Genomic DNA, 23,435 nt, shown 5'->3' with positions numbered 1-23,435 from the left:
GCTAAGTTCATCCCCTCATTCATATTTCACAGCAGTGTTTCTGCTGTTTACACTGAGCTGAAAGCATCGGAGAGATGAACGACGAGCGCGGGGAAGCGTCTGATCCCGTGAACGCCCGAGGAGGCGACGCAGTTTGCTGGAACTGGAGGTTTTCCCCAGTATTCACAGCCGTGTTTACATTAGTCACCACGTCTCCACAGAGAGGCTCGCACACAGAGCAGCATGCCCTTAAAAAGCCAAAGCGCTGCTCCACTCGAGTTGCTTCATATGCTGGAAATCTACCGCTCGCATTAATCACGCGTGACGCTGCAGTTTCTCACAGATTGATCATGGAGTCACATCCAGCAGGTTTCTGAGAAAGGTGTTTGACCCAGCTCCTCTTCCTCAGAGAGGAGACCCGGCTGGTGGGCCGAGAAACTCTGAAGAACAATCACGCACACGGAGTCATGTGCACGGAGCTACGGCCATCCTGAAGAGAGATGCTCATCCTGAAGCGTTGCAGATGGACGCAAACATCTGTGAAGGCCTCGTTAGTGCTCACCCATGTCCACAGGCTCAGGAGCAACATCTGCTCGGCCCGAGGGACAGCTGTCTCTGAAAACATCTGGAATGGGGAATATGAAGCATATAAAAGTAACGGCCTCAGTGCCTTTGAAGAAGAGCTGATGGAAAGATGCTCTGGTGACAGCATTACCTGAAGGTTATCAGGCGTCATAATCAGAGTGAGAGGGCATAAATGAGCATCAGGTCATGAGCCGGCGTGTACCCAGGAGGTGCAGGTCAGACATCAGCCTCCATCTGCTGCAGCGACACAGCAGGAAATGAGGATCATCTATACATACCTATGATCATCCTCCACCCCCCAAACACACCACGCTCAGAAGCTCCAGCTGCACAAACATGGAAGCTGTCCGGCGCTCTGTAAGGTGCTGGTTTGGTGCCAGATGTGTGGAGTCTGACACGGCGACAGGAACCGCCGGGGCATTCAGGGCGAGAGACCCTGACTGACAAACAGGGAGAGAGAGAAAGTCAGTGTTTGTGGAGCGAGCCGGTCAGAGGGCCCGGTTCACAGCTTAGGACACCATCTTTGATGTGTGTGTGTGCGTGTGTGTGTGTGCGTGTGTGTGTGTGTGTGTGGCAGGCATGAATCACCGCACATCCTCTGAGGTGTCAGAGGTCTGACTCTGGAAAATGTCAGATACATGAAAACACACACGAAGCCTTCAAGATGAAGAGGAGGGAAAAGTGTGTGTGTGTGTGCTGGTGTAACTATCATCGTCAGGACCTCAGAGAACAGCTCTGAGTTTCTTTGGTGGATCTTTAAGAGGCTGTTCGAGGGTCCAGGTCTGAGCCGGGTCCAGGTCTGATCAGGATCAGGCTGAGCTCAGTTCGCCCGGTGAGAACACGACAGAGTAAAGTCATCCGGCTCAGAGTGTGCCGATATAAACGACCTTCAGCGGGTCCCAAACTGGTTTTGTGTTTCCTGTTTGGCCGCTCTGCTCAGCCCGTGTCCTTCTTCACCTCTCTGATCCTACCTGTCATCAGGGTGACATCATCACCTTCCTCTTCTCTGATTGGTGAGTAAGCTGTTAAGAGAAAATAATCACATCAGGGAAAAATGCTGCTGCAGTTTTCCCACCTACACAAACACAAAGCAGACACACCCGGACATCTGCATGACACACACACACACACACACACACACACACACACAGAGGGGATTTCTCCATCATACTTATTATGTGTGTGTGTGTGAGTGTGTGAGTGTGTGTGAGTGTGAGTGTGTGTGAGTGTGTGTGTGTGAGTGTGTGTGTGTGTGAGTGGAATGCAGTCTGTAAATAAACTGTAAGCCACACACTCATACTGACATTCCCGCCTCTGCTGCACATTACAGCTAATGGGCTAATGTTAGCATGTTAGCATCGTCACTGTCAGTCAGGCCTGTGGGAGGCCCCTGCAGAGCCTTTGGTTCCACCTTTAAAAACCAGTGAAACCATCAAGAACTCATCTGCTCGTCTTAAACTGAGCAACAGTTAACCTTCAGAAACGTTCGACCCTCAAACAAAACGTTGTCCTTTAGAAACACCTTTCTTTGGCTAACAATATAAAAATACAGAATCGAATCATCACCAGTGATGAATTCACCGCCAACAATCTCATAAAATCTTTTTCTTATTGTTTGAAATCAAGAATTCAGAACTGACGAACTGTGAAACCAACACAGGACGAATGAAATGAAAGCTCTCATCATTCGGTCCCTCCAAACCAGCCCTTTAATGCCCTTTAGGTCGTCTTTAATCCTTTGTTGGACTACCTGGCTCATCCTTCAACAGTCAAAACATTAGGAATGCTTTCTGGAACCCCATTGGATAATCTCAAAGCCCCACCTGAGCTTTGGCTCACCTTTACAAACTCTCATTATTATCTGTACTCATGAAAAATTCTAGAACTCATTAAAAACCCTTTAATATGTAACCAAGTCACCGCTTTAAACTGTCCACGGTTCTATTAGAAGATTATAAACTCAAACTGTACAAATGACATAAAAATCCTGAGAGATTCACATCCCTCTTTGAATGTTGAGGTGACAGAGGTGGGCATGAAAATCCCCGTGAATAACGAGACAGCAGGACCGACAAAGACCTGAAACAGGAAACGAAGAAGAAGAGCGATGAAGACGTGAGGCTGCTCTGAGGTCACGGTGCTGAGAGCTGACGTCCACTAGATGGAGCAGTTCCATCTGCATTCGGGGTGACGGAGCACCAGCCTCCGCTCACCTGCCCATCACGTCCTCGCCACACAGAAACACACCAGGAGCTCATTTAGAGCGAGTCAGAGTTCAAAGGTCAGCAAAGATCAAACCAGCAGGCCTGGACACGTCTGTCGTGGCGTGTTCACCCTGAACACGTCGGCTTCCCGCAGCAGAATGAAATCAGGGTCTGTGTGAGGATGATGGCGGCTTCATCGTCAGAGGGCATTCCCCCAAACTCAGACACGCTTCATAACTCTGAATGACTCTGAACAGATGAGGTCATGCGATGGTCGGCAGATGACATCACTCCCTCATACTTTTCCAGCTGCTGTGGTTGTTTTGGTTGCTGTTTTTCGTGCCCGGGGGCGAGGTGTATCAGCGTGCTGCTGGCGGTGCGGCAGGTTCGTGACTCACAGCTGGTTGGAGTTATTTAAAGAAGCAGCGGCGCAGACACGTCCGTGCACGCTCCACACGCTGCAGAGGCTTTATTAGGCCGCTCGGCGAGCGCTGAGCTCACACAGGCATGAGCTGGACGGCCTTTACAAAAACATGAACACATCGACTCACACTTACCCCGCAGTGATGATGTCACAGCAGCGCGGGGAGAATCCCAGACGTCTGATTAGCTTCGGTGTGTAACGCCGCGTCGTCCCTGCTTCCTCTACAGTCACAGCTGACTCTGCTCTCTGGTTTCTGCAGCCACGAGGTGGAGGGAAGGGGGTGCAGAGGTGGTGTAATGGGAAATAGCTACAGCACAACTCCTGCTGTAGAGTTCTGATTGTTACACTGGTTTTAATACATCTTTAAAACTACTCAGATCCCTTTGGTTCACCTGTTAAACCAAAGCGTCCATGTTAGGGACTTCCTGTCCGCCCTGCGGAAACCTTCCTGCCCTGTCACAGTCTTTAGCTTCTCAGGGTTAAAGTTAGGTTTCATTTCAGCCACACGCTAAAAACTGCAAAGTTTCAGGAGCTTTGGGATATTTTGGCATTAAAGACTTTTGGATGAGAGAGATTAACTGAACCTAAACCATCCATCAACTGCTCATCAGCTGGAGCCCATTACAGCTGCCGCGGGGCATGAAGGGCACACCCTGGACCTCTATTACAACAGTTTAAGAACTCTAAACCACCAAAACACAACCAGCTCTCAGGAAACGGGCCCAGGGTTGTGTCTCGGTGACATGAACCAAACCCAGGCCTTTGGTAGATGAGACGAGATCTGACTGAAGACTTTAAAAAGGTTCTTCAGTTAATGTGAGCTCGTCATTGTTTGCTCTCCTGATGCCGCTCAGAACTTTGATGTCTCAGTGAAAGAAACGTGATGACAAACTGTGCTGATCACCATCCTGTTTGTGCTGTTTCCAAGTAAGACACAGTGATGATGATGATGATGATGATGACGCAAACAGTTTGTCAAGCAAACCAGCAGCTTCATGGGAACATGTACTAAACCTGGAACTGGTTAGGATGGATCTGGGAAGGAAAGGAAAGGAAAGGAAGCAAACATGAGAATTCGTCAGTTTCTGCTATTGGCAGCTCGAGCATCGGCACCAGCCTTTAAATAGACCTTAATAACCTGAACCTGCTCAGACCTTTGAAACACGTGGCACTAATCCTCTACCCCACCCCTTTAATTTCTCCCAAAATGACTTTGAAACCTTCCATTGAGATGGGATCCCACAAATGTCATGTCGAATCCCTCTGTGGCACTGCAGAGAAACCTCCAAACCTCTCAGTGATCTTTGGGACTCTCTTGTTAAAATCTAACAGCTAGAATCCCCCGAGATTAGAGCCCTGTTACGTTTGTGCTGGACTGGCACCATACCCAGTTGAAAACCCTTCTTTATTTTCTGAGGCGACTGAAATTAAATCTGAGACTCGTTTGCTCCTGAAACTCGGCTACAAATCAGCAGCTTTTTCAAATCCCTGGTGAAAGGTCCAGCAGGACCGTCTAAGAACCTATTAGCTGCTATCAAAGTCACATCAGAAACTCAGGTTTATGCTAGAACGCGGGACACAGCATCTTGGGGCGATCGTGGCTCATGAGTTGGGAGTTCGCCTTGTAATTGGAAGGTTGCCGGTTCGAGCCCCGGCTTGGTCAGTCTCGGTCGTTGTGTCCTTGGGTAAGACACTTCACCCGTTGCCTACTGCCAGTGTCCACCAGCCAGGGTGGCTGTGGCTACAATGTAGCTGCCATCACCAGTGTGTGAATGGGTGGATGACTGGTTGTGTAAAGCACTATACAAATACAGGCCATTTACCATCCCCTCAAAAAACACCTCGAGGCACCAGAACATTACTAGAACTTAGAACCCCTGGGGTTCCTGAAGAAACCGTTTAGATAGAAACCATGAAACACGTTGGTGGTTATTTCTTTGTGACGGCGTCCTCAGATCACCTCCATCACAGCAGCAGAATCAGAGACTGCTTTCATCCTTGTCCTTCAAACTTTCCACTTTGGGTTTGTCAGCGTCCCCCCCCCCCACCCCCCCATCCCACCCGCTGACTGAAACTTTAGGTTTGTTCGTTTTTCTTCATCACTGAGGCTCTTCTGTCACGCCTGCAGACCTCCACCACTGTCAGCCGATGGCGGGGCACGTGAAGCCCACCGCCTCTTGGTTACTGTGCCCGTATCTGTGCCTTTAGGGTAAAGGAATCCCCGCCGCTTTGCCCGCTGCTTTGCCCGCTGCTTTGCCCGCCACGGGACGAGACGGCACAGTCATGAACCGTGATGCCATGTTGACTGTAGCTGCAGAGTGTCAGACAGACTGATAGACAGTCAAACGGGTAACAGATGGACAGGAGAGTCATAGCACAAACCCACTTCATCCAAGAATTTTCCCCTCGACATGCAACTCATTCACAGCCGACCGTGGGAGGAGGGGAGGGAGGGAGGGATAAAGGAATACCAGCTTTGCTCCATTAACAGCCAAACAGAGGGAGGGAGGGGGGAGGGAGGAGGGAGAAGGTAAAAGTTAGAGTGGTATGAGTCACAGAGGAGGATGGGAGGAGACTGGAGTGAAGGAGAGAGAGGGAGGGAAGGAGGGAGATATAATTATGGTGGGAGGCTGCCAGGGCGAGCGAGAGGAGAGAGAAGCAGAGGGAGGGAAAGAAAGACGAGCGAGAGAGAGAGAGTCCAGCCCACTCCGCTAAAACCATTCAACTGGTGAGCGAGGGAAGGCATTCACCACAGAGAGAGAGAGAACGAGGTAAAGGAGAGCGAGGAACTCCCGTCTTAACTTAGTCCAACTGCCTCTCTGACACACACAGACACACACAGACGCACACAGACGCACACAGACACACACTCTGTGCGGCGACTTCACCCCGGGAACCAGGATCCTCCTGCAGACTTCATCATCCATTCATCACATCTGAGACTTTTTCTCCTTTTTCTTGTTTTCTTGTTTTTTCTTTCTTTCTTTCTTGTGACGCCTCCACATTTTTCAGCCATCTGTCCCTGACAAAAAAGACACGGATTACTCATTTTCTCTGCCGGCGTTGTGTGTTTTTCTCTTTTTTGTGTCTGGTTTCTTTACAGCTTTTTTCCTCCGTTTCACAGGTGGACTGTGAGCTGAGCTCAACTTTGCAGCTTCCAAACTTCTGAGAGAGAACGTGAGAGAGCGAGCAGAGGAGGAGGAAGGTGAATCTCAAACACTCTTCTTCTTCATCCAGGACTCAGTTTTTCTTCACTTTTCTACCAAACTCGACTCTTCTTCGTCTCCTCGGCTCTGTTTGAGCACCCGGCAGCATCACTGAATCTCCTGCCGTCATGTCGCTGTTGCCCTTGCTCAGCTGGACCCTCCTGCTCCTGGTCCAGGTGCAGAGCAGCGTTTCTGCCTCGGACCCGGCGGGGCCCGGGCTCCAGCCGCTTTCCCTGACCGTCCACCCTCACCGCCAGCCGGACGCCGGCTCCCACTGCCCCTCCTGCGCCCTGGCCAGGATGCGGAGGAACGAAGGGGTCACAGCGGGGGATGGCATGGCGAGGGGGCACGAGCAAGATGAAGATGAGGCGGCTCAGCAAGACGTGGTGGAGGCCGTGAAGAGGCACATCCTCAACATGCTGCACCTCCAGGCCCGACCCAACATCACCCGGCCCGTGCCGCGCGCCGCGCTCCTCAACGCCCTGCGCAAGCTCCACGTGGGGCGAGTGGCGGAGGACGGCAGCGTGCAGATCGAGGGGGAGGAGGAGGTGAGAGGGAGGGGAAGCCGAGGAAGAGGAGGAGGGGCAGCAGCACCATCGGTGGCGGGAGCTCGGGCGGGAGACGGCGGCGATGTTCAGGAGACGACGGAGATCATCACCTTCGCCGAGCCCGGTGAGTGTGACATCAACACGAGACAGGAAGTGTGTGTGTGCGTGTGTGTGTGTGTGTGTGTGTGTGTGTGTGTGTGTGTGTGTGTGCGTGTGTGTGTGTGTGTCTGTGTGTGTGTGTGTGTCTGTGTGTGTGTGTGTGCGTGCGTGTTGGTCCACCTGCTTAATTCCACCTGCGTACTCACTCAGTCGAACACCTCCACTCCCCTACAACACACACACTCACTCGCACACACACACACACACACACGCACACACACTCTCTGTAATCACCTCCTGCTGTTGTCAGAGAATACCTCATTATGTACTTACAGTCAGAGCTTCGTGTGTCACTGCCTGTGTGTGCGTGTGAGTGCGTGTGTGTGTGTGTGTGTGTGTGTGCGTGCGTGTGCGTGTGAGTGTGAGTGTGAGTGCGTGTGCGTGTGCGTGTGTGTGTGTGCACCTCTTAAAGTGGTAACAGGGCTGTAATGTGTTTCTGACAGACAGTAGCAACAAAGAGCAGGAGACAGTGTGTGTGCATGGGGGGGGGATCAGGTGTTAACTGCGTTCTTCCTCTGCGCGTCACCTTTGACCTTCAGACCTGCTGCAGGTCCCGCTTTGCCTGCTCTCGTCGCGGCGCTCGCTGGCGTCTCCAGGTTTCTGGGAAAGCCTGGTGACTCCAGTGTTCTTCCTGCTTCCTGTGTGTTTCCGTGTTTCCAGGTTGATTCTGGTCACTCTGAACTCTCTCAGGTCGGCCACAGAGGTGGAATTTATAGATGTAGAAGCAAATCTGAAGTCCTCGATCGGCTCACCTGTCAGTCGAGCGGTGTGGGCGGGACTGTGACGTGTTCTTCCTCCTCTGGAGTTTCTGTAGGCGAGAGTCTGGAACAGCAGATGGAAAAGAATTTTATGAAGTGGATCTGTGCAAACAGGCGGAGAGGAGCAGCTTTTATTGAAAGGAAAACACGGAGTTTGATCTCGTTCGTAGAGTTTGAAACAGCCAATCACGATCAGCTGTCAGACAGCTCCACGTCGCCGGCGTTTCAATAAAATCTACCGGCCGAAACCTTTGCTGTGCTCAGAGTCTCAGGAAGACGCCGCCTGCAGCACGCTTAACCCTCATTATGCATTACAGCCACATTTCAGAGCTCTGTGCGCCATGATTCTCCTCAGGCTCAGATTTATGGCCCCTCGGCCGTCGCTACGCTCCTGCTGGCAGCGACTGAAGGCAGCGTTCAAGGCAAATCAACGGCCTTGCTGAAATCTCACAGCACTGAGGACGCTAATTCAGATTACAGGCAGAAAACAGAAAACGCTCAGTGTGAACTTCATTCACAAAAGAAATCACCCCACAAACCGGCCGGGCGTCCATTTAAAGTAAGAGCAGTTTTCCCTTCATGCTCTGAATCATTAAATGTACCTCAGCAGTCTGCTCTTAATATTTTAGCACCAGTTTGCAGCCACGTTAGCACATGTGTCAGCCAGCAGGGGGCAGAATGACTGCATAAGCTCTCTTTGTTTGTTTGCATCCATTGAATGAATCAAAGTTAGTGTCTGCTGGTTTCTTACCTGTGTGCTGCTGGAAACACTGAGCCGATGCAGTGACGCTGGCTTCTACACGTGTACTGATTTTCTGTTTTACACTCACACGTCTTTATTCTGAGTCACACTGAAGTCGTGTTTCAGTGCTACAGAGTGAAGCTGTGGAAGTGCCTGCAAATGTGCATTCTTCAGGTTTACGTTTTCTTTACCTCTTCATGTCAGACAGAGAATATTTCCAGTTAAATAAAAGCTCACAGCTCTCACCATGCCGGCGTGTCGAGCACTTTCAGTACTGTTTGGGTTCTCAGTCGTCCAGGTCATCGTAGTCTAAGGAGCTTGGAAAGAAAAGTGTCTGGACTTCTTTAAGTTGCTTGAAGACGTTTCACCTCTCATCCGAGAAGCTTCTTCAGTTCTAGGGTCACATGGTGGGGAGTCCCAGATTTAAGCCCTGTGGGAGTGTCCCCCCACAGAGGGACAAAAGGACCCCCTGATGATCCTCTACCTAATCACCTGCTTGGGTTTTCTTGACTTTAATAGTGAAGTTAGAACGGTGCGATACCCTCCGCCCTGATGTGGCGGCGCTGTGGCTCAAGTTTGACGTTTTAGCTTTTTACTTGGTAAAGTTCAGAGTTTGGATCAAAACAAAGCAGGAGACCCGCCCATCCATCCACCCCCACCTCCACCCCCTCTGTGATAGCACTGGTTCTTCCATCATTATTTTCCCACAGACACTGTGGGTGTGTGTTTTGCACAGGAAGTCTCAGAATTTTGTGCCATTACCATATTGGCCCAAACAAAGGATGAGGCTTATCATACGATGAAATGTGCCCGGTTTTCCAACCGGTCTTAGCGGTCGCTGAGCAGTTTGGGTGAAACTCGAGTCTGTGGAGCCACCACCAGTGAAAACACTCCCAGAATTCACTTTGGGAACATGTACATGTTAAATAAAACAGCCAGCATCATGGTTGACTCCAGCCCATCCAGTACCAGTCCTTGGATGACTGTTCCAGTCTTGTGTGTGCAACCTTATTTTAAGCCTCGAGGACACCGTCAGCAGACACTTCCCCCTGATCTGATAAACCCTTGTTGTTTTTCTAAGATGTTACTTGATCCGCCATGAGAATACTTTTCACCCTGCCAGTCTTGTGCTTTGTCAGGACTAAGTGAGGCATTCAGGGACCTCGGTAATTATTTTGGGCGACGGAGATGGCAAGCAGAGAAGCAGAGGGACAACTGGATTCTTGGCGGAGACCAAGTGTCAACCTCCGTTTAGCAGCTCAGACACAATATCCATCTGTCCGGCCTTCTCCTTCCATAAGCCCGCTCTGTTTGTCTTCCCCCCTCTTCTCCCCACACACAGAGGACAATTAGGCTAATTGAACTTAATTGAACACATCATTAGCGACATTCCTCAATCCACTTTCGCCTCCCCCTCTCGCTCTCTGCTGCCCCCTCTAACCTCCATCTAGCCTTCGCCACTGTGGCAGACAGAATAAACCGGTCATTGTTGGTCTATTCTGGTGGCCGCCTCTGTCTGGGGATTCAAACTAGCATCCGTGAGATGAGCTCAGGTTCAGGTTCAGTGACCTGCAACAACTGAGAGGAAGCAGTGAATAGAAGCGGCTGATAGGACAAAAACATCTGTAAGATATGAAAATAAACTACAATTAGCGTGTTTCCTTTCTCTGTTTTCCTTTCTCTCACTCCCATTTTTCTCTTCCCGCTGCTCCTCGTTTGATCTCGATCCTTCTCTCTCATCTTTTCTTGGCAATAATTCTTTTTTTCCATCTTCTTCTTTTTCTGTTTATCCATTCTTTGTGTTATTTTCAATCCATCTTTTCATCTTCTCCACCTCTGCTCCTCATCTTTCCTCCCTGTCCATCAAGATCTTAGCGTGACGCAGCTTTAGCGTGTTAACGGCGTGTTTACAGCCACAAGGCCGCCGCTGGTCTGAGGCCATTGTCGCCTCATCTTTGGCTGCTTTGATGTGTGTCTGAGATGCTGTGTGTCTGCAGAGATGCATCACTCTGTAGTAAACAGGTCCAGACTAGCCGTGCAAAGACACTCAAATGAGTGAAGAAACCCAGAAGATGCTCCAGACCCGTATCCACAATTATTGATCAGAAACCATCAACTTCCCACCATCCACAAGGCCAGCGTTGAGCTGGTGGATGGCTAGGGTGAGGACTTTCGGGACACCAACATTGAAAACCTCTCAACTGTGACACCAAAGAGGTGACACGCTCTGATCTTCAGTATCAGACTAAAGAAACTCAGCCCTGATCTCAACCATTAATCAACCACAGACCAGCTATAGGCCAGATATAGAGTAACCACAGACCAGCTATAGAGTAACCACAGACCAGCTATAGACCAGATATAGAGTAACCACAGACCAGCTATAGAGTAACCACAGACCAGCTACAGACCAGCTATAGAGTAACCATAGACCAGCTATAGAGTAACCACAGACCAGCTATAGAGTAACCACAGACCAGCTATAGAGTAACCACAGACCAGCTATAGACCAGATATAGAGTACCAAGACCAGATATAGTACCAAGACAGCTATAGACCAGATAATAGACCAGCTACAGACCAGCGATAGAGTAACCATAGACCAGCTACAGACCAGCTACAGACCAGCTATAGAGTAACCATAGACCAGCTACAGACCAGCTACAGACCAGCTATAGAGTAACCATAGACCAGCTACAGACCAGCTATAGACCAGATATAGAGTAACCATAGACCAGCTACAGACCAGCTATAGAGTAACCATAGACCAGCTACAGACCAGCTACAGACCAGCTATAGAGTAACCATAGACCAGCTACAGACCAGCGATAGAGTAATCATAGACCAGCCGTAGACCCTCCTCTGGTGCCTTAATCAGTTTTTGGAAGTTAACCCTGTTAGACCTCCAGCTCTCTTGCAGATATTCTAGTTCCACTGAACCACCACATGCATCTTGATGGTCTGTAAACTTTCAGTTACCAATAGAGATGGACCAATCCGATATTACGTATCGGTATCGGTCCGATACTGACCTAAATTACTGGATCGGATATCGGAGAAAAATAAAAAATGTAATCCGATCCATTAAATATCACGAAAGCACCTCACAAAACTTGCAACGCGCCGTAACTCGCCTCAGAACGTTAGCACGTCGGAGCAGTATGCATCACGTGATAGAGCGGCTGTGGCATGCGGGACCTGTCGGTGGTCTGGATAGCATGTGGAGCTTCGCTAGCAACCCGGCATTTCATCTCCGACAAAGTTATCCCGAGAGAAGTAAAGCAAGTGTGTAAGTCCATCTCTGAATGTAAAGCATTCCTGCGTTAAGCTTAACAAGCGATATATGGAGCGACTGCCTCTTCTTGCTGCTACTTCAATCATGAAACTGCTTAATGATCAGCTGATCGGCTTTTCTGTCGCGAGTCCGTCTGTCTTGTTTGTTTTTGGCCCACTTTGCACCAGAAAGAGGAAACCAGCGGCTGAACAACAGCAGCACGTTTAAGCTTGATCAGCTGTTGTTAGAATTTATTTAATATTACTTTCTACACCAGGATCTTTTTCTACGCAGCTGACAGCTGGTAACTGTGCAGGGGCGGATCTAGCAAAGTTTAGCCAGGGGGGCCGATAGGGCATGAACAGGGAAAAGGGGGCACAAAGACATACTTTTCTTTCTTATTCTCATTTAAAATGTCGAGCTTTTAATAAATAATTATCTGAATCTTACACCCAAAGTTTTAATTTGATGTAAAATGAATAGAAGTCCATTACTGTATATAGTGACTATTAAGTCTAATATACCCTAGTAAGCTATAGTACTTTTACCTTTGGGAAGGTACCATCTGTGCAGTCTGCAATTTTGTTGAAGAAAGATGTTGAATCTATTTAATATTTCTTGAAAAATAATTGCTTTCCGTGCATTTTTTTTCACACTGCATCAAATTAAGGTTGATTACGTCGATTAAGCATCATGAGGTGGAGCGTGAGGGGTGGTTCCCTATTTTTTATTTATTTATTTTTGTTGTTGCTGGGAGTTGGAACCCTATTAGTTAGGTTGCTTAATATTTACGCTAAGTACTCTTTAAAATACCAGAATAGGGAGGATGGTGTAGGTTTAAGTTTATTAGATTGATCAGTATTGCTGAACTATGAAATATTTTTTTTGCATGCAGGTATAACAGAATAGCTTTAGTGTAGTTGTTGTTTTAAACTTGAGTATGAACTTATACAAAATGCAGCAAGATATTTAAAAAACAGTTTTGTTGATTAAAAAACACTATATCGGATTCATATCGGTATCAGCAGATATCCAAATTTATGATATCGGTATCGGTATCGGACATAAAAAAGTGGTATCGTGCCATCTCTAGTTACCAACGACTGTCTGGTTCCATCTTGTTGTCCAGGTTCTGGTCGACTCTGTTTGCTAAACAAAAGCAAAGCCACTGAAATTACAGCTCTGCCTTCACAGACTTTCATAAGTGGTCAGAACAGGAAGAACTAGTCCAGATATGCGCTTTAGATACTTGGAAACCCTGAAAACTGGCCAATAGATTTGAAGTAAGCAGATCAGCTGACTGGTTTCCAGCGTAGGCCGTGTTTATTCTGGGTCTCTGATCCCAGGTGTGGCTGTGTTTAGAAGACAGTGAGTTCAGCATGAGAGTGAGACCTCTCCTCGTTGTCCTCTCTCTGCTGTGTGGCTCCATTGGGAGGAATCGGAGAGTTTAGGCAGAGAGGGAGGACCGGGGGAGGAATGAGTGGGAAAGAGAGGAGGAATCTGTGTGAGCCTCGGCATTTGTCCCCGGATGAACCGCACAGAGAAACAATCGGGTTTATATTTACCACATCAGAGGCTCAGAGTGAGACTGGCAGCACTGGGAGGCTCCCAGTGTGGCTCAGAGCAGGAGCGCTCTTAAATGTTGTTCATGTGTTGTGACGTTAAAGGGAAGTTGTTACCTTAACAGTTGAGATAAGACTTTTCCTGCAGAGATAAAGAGACAGGCAGATAAAAACCAGCTTCTTCTGCGTGACTGGTTTCATTCGTCTCGAGTCCAGGAAAAGTTTGAGCTGTCAATTTATCCCGTGTGGAAACTGAGAGCATCAGCTGAATCTGCTCTCAGCATTAATGAGCTTTCTGTTGAAGACACCAGGATAACTCACCTTTGCCCTTTGAAGGCACACAGATATCTGTTGGTTAAAGCTCAGTAACGTCCGAGTAACGACATCTTTAAAGGTCGTCTGTGTGCGACCTGTCAGCTGACACTGAGCAGATTCGTCCTGCTCCGATGTTCCTCTGAAATGAAAGGTTTGGATCGATGTTTTCACACGGACACGCCCAGCTGCTGTGCATCCGTCAGCTCGTCTGATGGTGGATGACGTTAGAGCTGAGAAGAAGCAGCAGGACTCTGGCGGGTTTGAAGCTGTCTGCATGTTGGTGTTGCAGTCGACGGTCACGTCAGACGGCGGCGTTTTCTGTAAGCGGCGCTGTGCTAGAGTCTCGCTGGCGTTTGTCTGTCAGACCGGGCTGCTTATCTGCTCTCGGTATAAATAAACTGGCCTGGGAACCCAGACTGACAGGCAGGCTCAGCCACAGGACAGCACTGCGACTTGAAATTAGCTCAAATTTTTACGTTCCCCGGAGAGAAATGTGCTTCAGACGAGGGCTGAAAATGAGAAACAGGCCACAAAAGCACTTTGTTAAAACAACAGAAGTATGAGTGTTGGCTGGTTTAACGCTGGGACGGCCTCGCCGGGGTTTTATTGTCTTCGTGTTTGAAACTGCTGGAATCGTTTTACAGCCCTCTTTTATTTGGTACTAAGAGCCGGCGCACGTGATGCGACAGTTTTAGCAAATTACCGATCCAAGCGGAGCCGTCGCAGCGCCGAGAGCCACATCTGAAACTTCTCTGCTGCTTTCATTTCACTTTATTGTCCCTCCAAGTGAGAATAGAAGCACGACACGCGACTACTGGATGGAAACAACGAGTCCAGCTCCTTAGCTCCTCCCATGCAGAGGATCAGTGCTGATGTGGTGAACTTTAACCTTTAGCTGGTGAAACGGGCGTCCTGTAAATTGCCTGCTTGCCACTTCCTGTAAACACCTGCGTTCCATCAAAGCCTCGAGAAACCAGGATCAGATGTTCACAGACTTTGTTTAGACGCTCAGAAACAGACGAATCAGAAGCAGGACACTCAGCGACGCCAGCTGCTCGCAGGGTTTGGTGTTTTACCGATGTTTAGAGATTCTCAGTCGGGTTATTGTCACCACAGAGCGCCCTGAGTATTTAATCCAGACCACAGACAGGTCTTCAGGTGTGTGTTCTCAATCTCAGGTTAAACTCTGTTTTGCCAAAGCTCAGCATTCAGGAGCGCCATGGCTAGTGCCCGCTCTGCTGCTGCTGGAGCCACGCCCACTTCCATCATGTGAGGCCAGGGGATTAAAGCTGCACTTTTCTTCATACCCATCTTTACCTGAAGCTAACTGACGTTCTTTTACTGAAGCACTCTGAGTGCAGCGCGTTGTGACGTCTCCACCTGTTCAGCCTCGAGATGGCGCCTTTGGAGGCCTCGGCGTCCACGCCAGCAGCACGTGACACCATTGGATGAGTAAAAGTTAGGTTTTCACACCGTCCACGTTACTGTGAATGACCAATCACAGTGTTTGTGTCATGTGAGCTCTGAGTGTGTCTTTGCGTGCAGCGTGACCGCAGCTGTGATTGGTTATTAAACACTCCTGTTTGCCCCTCCAGCCGGCGCTGAGCCTGCTGATGAACTCGTTCACGCCTCCTCGCCATTTCGTTGGGTTTGCCGTCGTCACTGTGACGGCTCAGCAGCTTTGTAATCATGTGACCTCCAGTCTGAATTAGTTTGAATCATTGTGTTGAAGCGAATTATTGACGATGGAGAGTCTCAGGATTTAAAACTTTTTGAGCTGTAACTTCTTTCTGGTCACATGACGATTTCCTCTTCATTGGAGGTTTTTTCCTTTTTCATTTCTCAGCTTCTGATTTCAAAGCACAAACATGTGAAACTGCAGCTCTTTAATCCAGACTTTTAAAGCCTTTCTCCACATGCTTAACTTGAAGCATATTTAACCTGTGCAGGTAAACACCGGGGCCAGCCACGCCCTCCTAATGTAAACTGTAGGACAGAAGAAAGGGCGGCTGGGCGGCGGTCAGGACAAACACGACGAACACCAACCGAGCTTCTTCTCACATGACAAACGTCTCACTCGCTGCAGAGACAAACACAGCACTGGCTGTTTTAGGGACTTTTTTCAGCGGCGGATTAATACACGTTTAGTGCTTGAATGATAATAAACTACGGCTTATCTGAGCCGAGGATTCTGGGAAACGGCTGTCAGCTGTTTGGTTTGATAGTGAGACGGTTGTTTGGTTACTGCTGACCGCAGACGCTGAGTCACGACTTCTGGACTTTAGTCCAGCAGCTGCAGGTCGGAGTTTTCATGTTCTCGCTCCTCAGAGGAGGAACCCTGATCTGCTGACCTGAGAAACAGCAGAGATCCGTGATTTCAGTCAAATATGGACGCACAGGACGGACTGAGGCGCTGTCAGGGCTTCCTGCTCCTCACAGGAAGAGCTGTGACTCTGCAGGTTTCACCGTGTAGCAGGACTGTGTGAGGACGCAGCCTGATCACACCAGCAGCTCATCCTCATCCTCAGGGCGCGCGCGCACACACACACACACACACACACACACACACACACACACACACACTGTTACGTCCCTCTGCAGCTTCTAATCGTCTCAGTGTTTTCAGCTGGTGCTAATTGGCCACACCTAGTCAGGTGTGGATAAAAGCATACCTGAGGCAAGCTTCCCGGCAGTGCACTAGTCTTTGCCTTGGTGGCACCAGCCATTTTAGCCGACCTGGTTTTCCATTTTAGGATGAAACCTCTTCTCACCCACACTCTGTTGTTCATCTCCTTTTTTTTTAATGTTGCGGCTTTTGAGCCGGGTCGTAACATAAGTGGGGGCTCGTCCGGGATATTTGGACATTTTAGTGGAGACTGAATATCAGTCTTTTGTTTTGCTTTTAAGTGGGTGAGTGATGGTGTTCAGTGTAATTGTGCAAACTCCCTTTAGTAAGTGTGTTTCAGCTGGGTGGCTGTGCTGCCCTTCCATCGAAGCACTTGTTTGTTGTTTTGCTTAATTGTTTTAGTTTATTGTGTTTGGTGGCTATCCTGGGTGGGGGTACGCTTCAGAGTTTGGTAGGAGACTATATCTCTGGTCTGCTGCCTGCTCTCGAGTTCGCGTTTAAAGTTGCCTCGAGCCTGGTACACCACTGAAGACTAGGGTAGGTAAAGTAAGGCTTTTGTTGTTTTTAGTGTTTTAGGCTGGGAGTTGCACATAGTAAATCAGTGGCACCAAACTTGGTAGGAGGTTTGAGACCATTCATGATTATGGTCTGTAGCTGAGGAAGGTAGGCTGTTTTTAAGTTGGCATTGTGTGTACACCATGTGTGTGCATATGTCAGTGTTGATGGATGCTAATGAGATCCTCATGAGGTGAGTGTTTTGTGCTGTGACCTTTAGTGTTGTGGGGAATATGGCTATTTTGTTGGATCACTTGTGAGTGTTGTTGGCCAGGTGATGGCAATAACACTGTGGGGTGCTGAGCCACCCGTGATGTGATCATTGTGTGGCCATAGCTCTCCAGTTTTGTGGTTGGTCACTAGTGTGCTTGATTTACTGAACTTTTTGGATTAAAGTAACTTGTTGTGGTATAGGGCCACTTGTATGTGACTGTGTGGTGGAGACAACAGATCACTTGTGATTATTTGTTTGCTACTTTTGGTTTTGTGTTGTAGCAGGTCAGGTAATCATTTTGGGTTTGACTGTTGTGCTCCTTTGTGTTGGTCACATGTTACTTTTTGTGTGTTCAGTGTGGCAACTTCAGATCCTCATGTAGGGGCATCCATGCTTAAAGATGCCAACTTACTTTTGAGGGATCAAGGCTTCAGAGGGACTTTTAATTTGTTTAGGGGTCCTAGAGGAACCCTTTTAAGGGAGGAGGTGTTACGTCCCTCTGCGGCTTCTAATCGTCTCAGTGTTTTCAGCTGGTGCTAATTGGCCACACCTAGTCAGGTGTGGATAAAAGCATACCTGAGGCAAGCTTCCCGGCAGTGCACTAGTCTTTGCCTTGGTGGCACCAGCCATTTTAGCCGACCTGGTTTTCCATTTTAGGATGAAACCTCTTCTCACCCACACTCTGTTGTTCATCTCCTTTTTTTAATGTTGCGGCTTTTGAGCCGGGTCGTAACACACACACACACACACACACACACACACACACACACACACACACTCAGTACCCATCTGTCCAAACATGGGCACTGTGTGTGTGTGTGTGTGTGTGTGTGTGTGAGTAAACATGGGGAACAGAGGATGATATGATGAAGGAGGGTGTGTTCACTCACGTGTCAACGGTCAAATCCAGCTTTAGTGGTTTAGGTTAGGCCCGCCTCCTCTGAAGGCCAACGCCCTCTTAAATCCCACCTGCTGGCTCCTGACTTGTACCTGTAGCACATGAATATGTGTGAGCGTGACAAAGTGGAGCTCAAACTGCGATGGCTGTTCCCTCACAGCAGGTCTCCGAGCGGCACTCCGAGCGGCGCTCCGAGCGGCGCTTTTTCCTTTTGTGGCGCTGACCTGAGTGTTTTTGTGATGGGATTAGGTTTGGAGTTTGTGTTTGTGGTTTTAGTAACACAGATAAATGCCGTCATGAAGTGTAACCTTTGACCTTCAGGTGTCCAATAACACAATAACACTGGTCAGCTCTCCCCCGTGTGGGTGACAGAGGGGATTAGAGAGGATTTAATAAGATTTATAATAAACCAGCCGTCCTTTTAACAACATACCAAACCGTGTTTGTGCTGCGTGTTGGCAGGAAGTCTGTTTAGCTTGGTCTGATAAATCAAGTCACAGTCATAATAATCTCCACGCCGCGCCGATGGAGGGGAGGGAACGCTGCTGGACTCAGAGGTCAGTTTATCGTTCCTGACTGTCAGATTCCTGCTGAACCGTCAGAGTTAAAACCCAAACACGGCTCTACCCCCAACCCTAAGAAGCGAGCGAGCAGCCGCAGCAGCAGCCGGTCTTCATCGGTGGGCAGTGTGTGGTGTAACGCTGGTGTAAAATGGTTATCAATGCTCCGTGTTCGATGGTTACAGTTAGGTATGAGATGGTTTCTGTGAATCTGAAGCCGACATTTGATGGTTTGAGCTTCATATTAGGTTTGCGGTGGGTGTTGAACGAGCTGCTGGGCGAATATGATGTAAAAGCGTTTCTAGAATCAGTCTGTCAGGATCTAAATTCGGCCAAAATGGGTCTAAATTGGTGTTTAATGGTTTAAACGATGTTGTTGACTTTAATTGAGTTTCTTAAATAAAATAGAAGCTATTTCTGGCGTCTTCTGACCCCACCTTATATTTATCTTTATTCTGATAAGACTTTAAGTAAATCAAAGGAAAACACTGAACATAACTGTGTGTGTGTGTGTGTGTGTGTGTGTGTGTGTGTGTGTGTGTGTGTGTGTGTGTGTGTGTGTGTCCTCGATGCGCTCGTGTAGATGGAGGGGATTAGCAGCGAGCAGGCAGCGAGTGATGAGCTGCGAGGGGAAGGCTCGCAGAGGTCGCAGAGTGTAAACGAGCGTCTCCTTTCTCGCCTCCTCTGCTGCTCCACCTGTCGCTCTTCTTTGAGCAGCAGCTCGCAGTGATGCTTCAGACCAACGTGTCCAACTTTGTGTCAACGCTTCTTTTGGTCTTTTTCCTTTTTTCCATCCTGACAGTAAAAGCTTTCCAAAATCCACAGAAGCTGCACATTCCTGACATTTTCCCATTTAATGGCAACAATGCTTCGGATCTGCATCTGGACCAGCCTCAAACCCACCCACTCATGCACGATCATGTGACACGTGTGGCAAATTCTTTTCTTACATTAGTTCATGAGAAAATAGACGGAACAGCTCAAAGTCGCTGCCCAACCAAACTCCATTCACTTTTCTTCGGTTTTAGGGAAGCGGTGCAGAAGTCGTCCATACTGTCGTCTTTAGCATCCACACATCTGACCACACGGCCACATGACCCACAGCCGGGTTTAACCCTGTGCGCTGTAGCAAAGAAAGCGTTCAGTTACAGTCCAGATACTTGTTTATCTCTCAGGCTCACACATGTTGCAGCTTTCTCTGAGAAATTACAGTGCAGGAATGTTTTGGCTGCTTCTGGGCTCGTGATAAGAAAACTTCATGCTTTTTATGACAGTTGATTTTACAGCTCACAGAATGAGATCAAGGACGAGCGGCGCGTTTCCCATCGCTTCTGCACGCAGATGTGAACGAGCGTCTGTCCGCTGCTCGGCCGTGACCGAGCAGCTCTGATTGGCTCCGGCCTAAAGCTGCAAACATGCAGCTACTGTGGATTTTTATGAGCTTGTGTAGAGAAAACTAACAAAGAAGCAGAAACCTGCAGCTGATACCCTCAAAACACCTCACATCACCACAGCCGGGCAGAAGCAGCACGTCTGAGTTGAACTGCTCCTTTAAATAGAATAAGAGGTCAACAAAGCTACTTCTTTATCCGTTTTCAGCATCATGAGTGAAAACATGGCTGCTCTCAGCGGCATGGACGCCACGCCATGCCAGCGTGGTTCTGCTCGAGTGCCCACAGAAACCCACAGAAGCCGTGCTTCAGCTCCACGCTGCCAGATTGGTCCCTTACGCTCTCACAGGATCTCTGTGCTTGTTTGAAGGCTGCAGAAGCTATTCTAAGAAACAATGAATGAACTTTTATTTCCTTATCTTCGTGAAGTGTCGACGATGATGCAAGCGAGACAATCGCCTCCGAATTGTCGCTTGAACTGTGTTAATGGACTCGCTCGAGTGCCGGCCGCCTCCGCATACGCACACGAGCCGCCCAGTCGCACCGTTCATCAGCTGACGTTCAGAAACTCCCAAATCGTGACTTTGACTTTCTGCACGGACGCCCACGGGCGACAGACATCAGGGAGAGAGCGGGAAAGGTGATGTGAGGCGCTTATGCAACACCGGCGTAACTGGTGCTGTTGGTGTGGAGGCTTCTAGGAGATACGAGATACAGTGTGTGTGTGTGTGTGTGTGTGTGTGTGTGTTTGCATGCTGGAGGAGGTTTTGTGTGTGTGCAGGAATTCAGCTATTCCCTGCAGAGATTGTGAGAACTTTAATGTCTGTGTGTGTGTGTGTGTGTCTGTGTGTGTGTGTGTGTGTGTGTGTGTCTGTGTGTGTGTGTGTCTGTGTGTCTGTGTGTGTGTGTGTGTGTGTCTGTGTGTGTGTGTGTGTGTCCTTTTCTTTCCTTCACATGATTGTAAACTGACTTTCACGGCTCTGTTTTCGTTTTTTTGCTCAAAGTCTGCTATCAAAATAAAATGGGAGCTTCCTCCAGGGAGCTGCTGAAGCCTTAAATGAATCAGCCAGTAAACGTCCCCACTCTGATCGCCTACATAGAAAACTATCTGCTCAGGAAGCCAGCAGCTGCTGCGTGAAAATGCAATATTTGACTTCCTGTTCAAACAGCTTGGCTGGCTGTGACCTGCAGAGGGAAACGCTTCGTTTGTTTTCAGACACGCTGCAGTAAATCCGCTCGTCCCGGGCTGCGGTATGACACCGAGCTCCTGGTGGGAACCATTAGCTGCTTTAAACGCTGCCTGACTCCGAAACCTCCGACCGCTGCTGCCGAGTCAGCAGGAAGAGTCCAATCAGCTGTGTGTAGCTCACATGTGTCTCACAGAGTCCTCAGTGTGTGTGTGTGTGTGTGTGTGTGTGTGTGTGTGTCCCTGCTGACATGTTGTAAAATGTGTGCATGCTACAATTAGGACGGGTTCATGGCTGTGTGAGTGAAACAGTCCAAAAGGTCACCGCGCCCTCTACTGGTCAAAGTCACATGACTCATGAAGTGACTGAGGTTGGGGTGGATGGATGGGTTGGTGTGTTTGAATGTAGGTGGTATGACAGTCTTTCTAACCGTCCGTCTCCATCTGTCTCCGTGTCAGGTGAGGTTCCGGGCACGGTGAACTTCGTCCTCTCCAAAGAAGGCGGCGATCTGTCTCTGGTGGAGCAGGCCAACGTCTGGCTCTTCCTCCGTTTAGCCAAGACCAACCGCAGCCGAGCCAAAGTCACCATCCGCCTCTTCCAGCAGCACCACCCGTCCGGCGGACGTCCATCTCTGCCGCAGGACGACACCCTCCTGTCAGAGAAGACGGTGGACACCCGCCGCAGCGGCTGGCACACCTTCCCGGTGTCGGCGGCCGTGCAGGCCCTGCTGCAGAGCGCCACAAGCACGACACTGAGCCTCAGGGTGTCCTGCCCGCTCTGCGCCGACACCGGCGCCACCATCGTCCTGGTCTCGGGCAGCGCTGAGACATCGCAGCGCAACAACCAGCGGGAGCAGTCCCACCGGCCCTTCCTCATGGCCGTGGTCCGGCAGGGAGACGGCAGCGACTCGCAGCGGCGCAGGAAGCGCGGGCTGGAGTGTGATGGGAAGGTGCGTGTCTGCTGCAAACGGCAGTTCTACGTCGACTTCAAAGACATTGGCTGGAACGACTGGATAATCGCTCCACGCGGTTATCACGCCAACTATTGCGAGGGCGAATGCCCCTCCCACGTGGCGAGCATCACCGGGTCCACGCTGTCCTTCCACTCCACTGTCATCAGCCACTACCGCATGAGAGGCTACAGCCCCTTCCAGAACGTGAAGTCGTGCTGCGTGCCAACCCGCCTACGAGCCATGTCCATGCTGTACTACAACGAGGAGCAGAAGATCATCAAGAAGGACGTCCAGAACATGATCGTGGAGGAGTGCGGCTGCTCGTAGACGCAAACCTGAGCGGGACAGGAGGAGCACCTCTGAACCCAGAGAGGGAGGAAGCTGACTCTAGGATCATCACGTCACTTTTATTGACTGTGTTTCATCCTTCGCCTCCGTCCGTCCCTCGAGGTCGCCCTCTGGGGTAAAAACTCTGCTCCAGACTCGTCCAGCAGAACTCAGAGAGTCTCCACGGCACTTTCAAAAAAAGAGAAGAAAAAAATCTCTAATATATTTTTGTTACAAACGGAGGAGCGAAGCTTATTTATGTGGCTGAGACGTTCAAGCACCGCTGAACCGACTTCGGAGAGACGAGGTGCCTGGAAAAAAATGCGACAAAAGAAGAAAAAAATCTCAAAACTATGCAACTTGTTTCACGTATTCAGACCTTATTGTATTTTATTTGTCTCCGTTTGTCGGCTCCCCAAATGTTTACTTTCTCAAAATGTTGGAGGAAGACAGAAGAAGACTCTTGTACTTTATTTAGAAGTATACGTTTGTGTGTGTGTGTGTGTGTGTGTGTGTTGAGAGATACTTGAAAGAAACAAGTTGGCTCGGCTGCTGGAACCAAACACTTCTTTATGTTATAATTATTATTGTCAGTAAGTATATTAATATTATTATTGTTGTTAATAATATATTGTGTTATCATGTCTCTTTTTTAAAAGAAGCGTTTCAAACGTGTTTATTTTTTGCACTATAGCGACACTCGTGTTCAGATTAGCCACAGACAGAGAGGACAGACCGGAGGGAGGTCACAGGTTTGAGCCCCACTAGTCTTGACAAAATACTTGAGCGTGTCATCAGTTGTGTCACTTCCTGGTTGCTGAGGCTTGAAGCTGGCGTCTAACGCTCACTGCCAGAGAATCCTGATTTTGCCAAAAGCACGTGGACAGGTGGCTGACTCGCGTTAGAATGTACGTTTGATTTCAGGATGTGGGTCTTGATGTTGTTTCACAATAAAAGTCTAGCAGGAAA

The 23,435-nt window shown here is 49.0% G+C and overlaps 1 protein-coding gene across 1 annotated transcript; it reads left to right on the top strand.

Annotated features, from left to right (window-relative positions):
* The first annotated feature begins 5,829 nt into the window (after window positions 1-5,829).
* Window positions 5,830-23,435, top strand: inhbaa (inhibin subunit beta Aa). The gene is made up of 3 exons (XM_040003871.1): window positions 5,830-5,963; window positions 6,317-7,070; window positions 21,646-23,435. Exons 2-3 carry the CDS (start codon window positions 6,527-6,529, stop codon window positions 22,464-22,466), a joined length of 1,365 nt encoding a protein of 454 aa, XP_039859805.1. The 5' UTR covers window positions 5,830-5,963; window positions 6,317-6,526; the 3' UTR covers window positions 22,467-23,435.

The sequence above is a fragment of the Simochromis diagramma genome, unplaced genomic scaffold, assembly GCF_900408965.1.
Source record: "Simochromis diagramma unplaced genomic scaffold, fSimDia1.1 OVJJ01000367.1, whole genome shotgun sequence".
Classification (NCBI taxonomy): Eukaryota; Metazoa; Chordata; class Actinopteri; order Cichliformes; family Cichlidae; genus Simochromis; species Simochromis diagramma.
Note: the sequence above shows the minus strand (reverse complement) of the source record. Positions and strands in the feature narration are given on the sequence as shown.

Excerpts from the sequence above, each read along its gene's own strand:
- inhbaa (XM_040003871.1), top strand. The coding sequence starts at position 6,527 with ATGTCGCTGTTGCCCTTGCTCAGCTGGACCCTCCTGCTCCTGGTCCAG. Across the intron at positions 7,071-21,645 it reads CATCACCTTCGCCGAGCCCG|GTGAGGTTCCGGGCACGGTG; the intron begins GTGAGTGTGACA and ends TCTCCGTGTCAG.